The following is a 6,000-nucleotide window of genomic DNA, read 5'->3' as shown; positions in this document are numbered from 1 at the left end:
ACTGAGAATTTGTTGTCAGGAATATTTCAAGTTATTGGCAATTTTATACTCCTTCATGCTGACTTTTTATTGCTGATTTTTTTCTCCTAATCAAACATGTACCTTGTTGATAGGAGGTTGAAGGTTGTAACATTTTGTACCCTGTTTTCACAACTAATTAATAGTTCCTGTCAAAACAGATGCGCTCTAAAACTTTTGCTACTTAGAAAATATTTGCCAGCTGCCCGTCAAATATATTTTAAAGTAAATCGGATTTTATTTCCCATTGACAATCGTGCAGTAGAGGACATGGGTGCGTGTGTAGACCTACAACCTCATATACAGAAGCATAGACAAGGGGGAAATTTGAAAGGTCGCGCCAGCCCGCTCAACAGAGGCGCTCTGGTTCCTGTTTTCATGCTTCCAGGGGGAAGGGACGCAAAGGAGCGACTACAATTCCCAGAATTCCTACGGACTTCATTTCCCAACATACCCCTCGCTCACAATGGCCTTGCCCTTTCTCCGCGGGATGAGCGACCGCGCCCTGTTCTTGGTGTATGATGGTTACAGAAAGCTTCGCCTTTCGCAAAGTGTTCCCCACGTTGTCTTCGTCGCCATCAATACGCTGTGCATGAATCAACTTCCGGCTGAATCCTTTCTCACCCCCGTACCGCTCCGTCTCCCCCTCGCGTAGCTCGAATTCTCGCGAGACTTCCATGCCGAGGCCGGCGGGCGGAGGGAGCAGTGTGAGGAGGGAGGGGGTTGGCCCTGGCGCTTGGTGGTGGCGGCCGCCATTTTGCCACGGCGGGTCGGATCTGCCTCGGCGGGGCCTGGTTAGGGATTCACAGGCGAGTGGGAGGGGTCAGCGACGTGCCGAGCAATACCGGCGGGGCCACGCACAGGAAAAAGCCGACCGGGAGCTGCTTAGGAGCCACGGATGGCGGCAGATTCTATCCGACCGAGGCGGCGGCGCTGGGGCTGAGGTGGCGGCAGGAGGAGGCGGGGCAGGAGGCACCTCCCCTCCCTCCTCACTCCTCCCCCCTCCCACCCAGGTAAGATGGCGGACCGGCCGGGTCTCTACTCCTCTTGCTCACACCCACCTCTGTGGAGCAGTGCGAGATTCTGCGTCGAGTCGAGAGGGAAAAGTGAGGAAACTATCAAGAGCGTCCGCGCGCGCCCCTTTCCCCGCCCTCCGCCTACCCTGCTGGTTATTTCCCCCCTACCTCTAGAGGGCGCGCTAGCGGAAGGAGCGGGAGGCTAATTAGAGAGCGCACGCGCTTCTTCAGCCAACGGCCGCGGCCGATGCCGGCCTATTATTACTTAAGCCGTCGCCGTTCTCTCGCTCGCCCCTCCCCTGGCGGCTCGTCTTCTTTGCGCGCGCCGCGGATCGGGCCGGACGGCCGGCCAACCAACCAACCAACCAACCAACGGATGCAGCTTCCTCTGTGCGTAGTGGGAGGGGGGGAGGGGCAGGTAGGGAATCTTGAGGGGACGGGGCTCGGGAGGGTCGGGGGCGCGTGGGTGGGAGGGGTTTGGGGCGCCGGGAGGGAGTGAGGGGGGGAAGTGGGCGGGGATAGGGGGGACAAAGGGTTAAAGGGAGGGGGAGAGAGCGAACGGCGGCGAACTTAGGCTGAAGAAAGAGAAAGAAAAGGGAAAGAAAGAAAGAAAGAAAAGTGTCTTCGGGCCATGTTCAGAAAACGCGATTACAATCTTGGGTGTTCAGGGAATCCGGTCAGAGAGGAAAGGGGGTGCAAGTTTGGAGAGCTTTAGGGTCAGAGTGATTGCAAAGGTCTCAAGGCCTTTGGGGTGTGTGGGTGTGTGGATGGTTTTAAAAGCACTGAAGTGTGAGGTAGCTTGGGGTAACTGAATAAAGCTTGGGGTTGGAGTGGAGAAACACTTATTTACTGCATGTCATCAATTCGAGTGGAAAGGCTTGCGAGAAGCTGGGTAACTAAAGCAGGAAGAGTCATACGAACATGGAGCCCAAGGAGGGACGTAAAGAAGATCAAGCTGATAATGCTGGAAATGAGAGGCTGAATGAAGAGTCCACGGAGGGGGCAGAGCCATTACTTCCGAAGGCAGCTGAGTTGGGGCAGAATGGGGAAATTTTGGGGGAGGAAGGTGAATTAAATCAAGGAAGAGTTAATGTGCTTGAAGGAGAAGCCGTGTCAGGCGAGGATGGAAATTATACTGAGGGTATGGCAGAACCAGAGCCCAAGGAAGTAAAAATGGGGGAGAAATCAAGTCTCAGGGAGCTGAAAAGTAATGCAGAATCTGAGGAATTGGGAGAAGGTCAGAAAGAGGCTGGTTTATTTGTGAGCCCGTCTGCAGGAGAATCAGAAGAAAAGGAGCATGAAGAAATCGGGATTGTTGAAGAAAGTAGAACTTTAGAAATGGATGAAAAAGTTGATTTGGCAAATCAGGATCAGAGGGAGAAAGAAGTTCATGCACATACTGAAGGAAAGACTGATTATCCACACAACCTGGAGAAGGCTGACCAGAAGGATTCAGGGGGAGGGACTGAAAAAGAGATTGTTGAAACCACAGAGGTTCGGAAAGAGGATAATGATTTGTCAAGATTGGGTCAGGGAGGCAATTTAGAGATAACTGAAGAGGGAAAAGATGTAGCAGCAGATGCAACATCAGTACATCAGAGACAGACTAAAGAATCAGTAGGATTAGGTAAGGAACAAAATAAGGTATACATCAAAGCTGAGGATGAGGAAATAACTGGAGTAGAGCAGAGTTTAATTGCACGTGAAACAGAGACATCTGTAGAAACCCAGGAAAAATCTGAGCAGGCATTGGAAAATCTCAGGGAACCTGGAGAGATTACTGGAAAGAGAAATGTAGTTGTAGAGACAAAGGAGGTGAGAATTGGGAAAGTGACTACAGAAGAAGTTGTGATTATACCAGTTGAAGATAAAACTAAGGATTTGATGGAGACAAGTGAAGTAGTAGTAATGGGTGAGAAAGATTTAGCTGCCATGGAAGCAGAGAGGGGGGCTGTAGCAGTAGTTGAGGTTGAAAATTTGGTGGACATTAGTGAAACACAGATGGGAAAGGAGGATATGGCACTAATTGTAGAATCAAAGGGAAAGACTATGGAAGCGTTGAGTGCAGAGAAAGATGTAGGAGAAGTAACAGAAGCACCAGAGAGTATAAGTGGAATACGAGAAGAAATGCCTCTGATAGTAATAGAAGAAATACCTGTGCAAATTCAGAATAAGAGAAGTAAAGAAAAGACTGAAGCAGAGATGATTGAAGATTTGACACAATCAGAACAAAAGCCAGAAGAACAAGTAGAAGAAGGCGTACAATTGGATTCAGCTGGCATGATTGATAAAGTGGAAACTGGAGAATTAGAGATGGCATTAGCAATTAATCAGAATGAAATAATGGAAAGTCTGAAGCCATTTCAGGAAAAGGCAGAGATTGCTGTCATGGATACTGTGGGAGAAAAATTACCATCCCAAGAAAAGATTTTAATCTGGAGTCCAGAATTGGAAAGACCAACTCAAGAGATAGCAGGGATGGGCTCCAGAGGATATTCAGGGATATCCAGATCATATAAGCAAGAGAGTAAACTAAGCCGAGAACTTATTGCAGAATTGGTAAGAATTGGCCATGGAAGAAGAGATCTGAGTTTAGGTCAAGTAGAATTATTAGAAGCAAGCATAAAGCTCACTGAAGAATTAGATAAATTAGGTAGTGAAGAACAAAGTCACAAAGTGAAAGGTAAAATAATTATAGGCTTGGCAGGGCTAAGACAAGGACCAATTCAAGTAACACCACATAGGACCATTCGGTCAGCAGGATGCTATCGTAGAGTTTTGGCACAAGTAGCTCCAGGATTAATTGTAACTGGTTTAAGGAAGCCTGAGGGAAAGAGACTAACAAAACAAGATCACTTACAGTTGTACAAGAGGGCATTAGAACAAAGGGAGACACGATCAGCTGAACAGGGACGTTTTGGAGTAAGCATGAGGTCAGATGATGCAATGGTCTTCATGGGTTACCGAATTGGGCGGGAAAGAATGTCTTGTTTGTCAGAGGCAGAGCAGAGAATGGTGAAAATTAAGATGCCTAAATTAGAGGAGATTGGGAGAAAGCTTGCAATAGAACAGGTAGAGGTACCCAAGAAGAAACAGGAAGGAAGGAAGGAAAAGATACAAGAGATTAATGGTGATGAAGTAGAATGGCATCAACTAGAGGAACTGCCAACAGCATGGCTTGGTAGACCATTGACACGAGGTTATACGGCAGCACAACAAAGTTCTGGGTGGACTGCAGGCACAGGGCCAGGACATGTGCGTATTTCAAGGTCACTTCGGGCAGCAATAAAAGAAAGAATTAACTTGATGGTGATGGGTGAGAGTGCAACAAAATCAGCAGCACAGAGGCTTGAGCCATTAAATTTTGGAATGAAAAAAAGGATGTTAGAGCTTACAAGCAAGTCTGCCAATGTGCATTGGTTAAATGAGATATTGAGGCCAAAGCCACCAGGTTTTCGATTTGGTGTTGCAGATCAGAAGGTTCATGAGGAAGGAAGTCCTAGCCTGATGACTGAAAGGCAAAGTCCTGGTTTGTTTACAAGGAAAAAAGAACTAAAAGATTGGAGGGATGGGGTGATGGGAATAGCAATCAGGAGATACAATGCAATGCGACTCGCTATGTGGGGTGAAGGCCCAATTGGTTTGCACATAAAGGGGAGGAAGTTAACTGAGGATTCATATGATCCTGCAAGTCGCTCCGATAAGGTGAGTTCCATTTTGGGGCAAGTTGAAAGGAGAGTGTTAACAATGGCACAGCAGGTAACAAATGAGAAAGTACCAGGTTTGGAAGTGGGCGGAAAAAGTCTGGCTGAGATACTGAAGCAGGATATGGAGTTAGTAAGGTCAAAGAAAGGTGAGAAAATTTCAAGGTAACTGGTGAAAGAATTTATGTAATTTGTTTAGGGATGTTGGGTTGTTTAAGAATTAGTGGAAAAGCAGAGGATATATAGAGAATAGTGCAGTTTAAGGGCAAAGCTTCAGGTTGAGAGGATTTATATATTTGTTAAAACAATAGAGGAAGATGAAAGGCCAAGACGATGTAAGTAACAGTATTGACAACGTTAGGAACAAAGGGAAGGAAATGAGGATAAAAATTGACCTTGAGAAAATTGGTGATTTTGATCATCTGGGATTTGCGGCTGTGAGTGGAAGGTAGCTAAAATCTTTCAGAAAGGAAGAAAATTGTCTCTGGAACACTTAGTAGCATCTAAAACAGGTTCTTGCCTTTTCTCATAGGCTTGGATTTGATAGCTGGTGCTTACATTAAACGTCTCCATCATAACCTGTAGTCAAGCTATTCCTGTGCTGTCTGCATTACAGTCATGGAGAAACAGGATAGCCTTTTGCTAGTGCTTCGAAGAGAATCTTTTTTAAAAATAGAGCAGAGCTCAGGCAAAACAAATAAATGTTTGTAAAACTTGCCATTCTCTGCCCTGGATTGACCTTTTCAGGAGTAGTCTTCCCCTGGAAAGCGAAACCCTGGAAGTACAGTCTGAAAAGCAAGTGGAATTCTCAGCTGAAACAGGTACAGCTAGATTTTTATATATATTTATATATTGTGAATATGGAATTTGTATAAACATGCTAAGGAAGTACTTGATTACCATATCTTTCTAAAAGTAAAGTTAGATGCAGTTTGTTTCTGAATCTCATACTAGGAAAGTCCTCAACTTACATCTGATCTCTTAGTGACCATTCAAAGTTTTGATACCCCCCCCCCCCCCAAATACGACCCAGATTCAAATTTCTGATAGCCACCCTCCCTCTTCCTATTGACACAATTGCAGTTTGGGTGCCTGGTAACGAGCCCACATTTATAATGTTTGCAATGTCCCGCAGTCATGTGATTGCTAGTTCTAACATTTTTGCTGGACACCAGTATATACTTACAATTTCTGACCAAAAAATTCCCTTTGCAGACAATGGGATCGCTTTATGACCACTGAGTTTGCTTAACGAACCTCGC

The 6,000-nt window shown here is 46.1% G+C and overlaps 1 protein-coding gene across 6 annotated transcripts in view; it reads left to right on the top strand.

The window, feature by feature from the left end:
• The first annotated feature begins 769 nt into the window (after window positions 1-769).
• SRCAP (Snf2 related CREBBP activator protein) overlaps window positions 770-6,000 on the top strand; it is a 33,177-nt gene continuing 27,946 nt past the window's right edge. For 5 of the 6 annotated variants that reach the window (XM_081971546.1, XM_081971545.1, XM_081971544.1 and 2 more), the window contains exons 1-2: window positions 1,040-1,424; window positions 5,486-5,559. In XM_081971546.1, coding sequence (XP_081827672.1) covers window positions 1,282-1,424; window positions 5,486-5,559 — 217 coding nt within the window. In that variant the 5' untranslated portion in view covers window positions 1,040-1,281. The other variant, XM_081971548.1, reaches the window with a different exon arrangement.

Source organism: Natrix helvetica (assembly GCF_964273705.1).
Source record: "Natrix helvetica genome assembly, chromosome: Z".
NCBI classification, from domain to species: Eukaryota; Metazoa; Chordata; class Lepidosauria; order Squamata; family Natricidae; genus Natrix; species Natrix helvetica.
The sequence above is the reverse complement of the archived record's forward strand: the minus strand, read 5'-3'. Positions and strand labels throughout refer to the sequence as shown.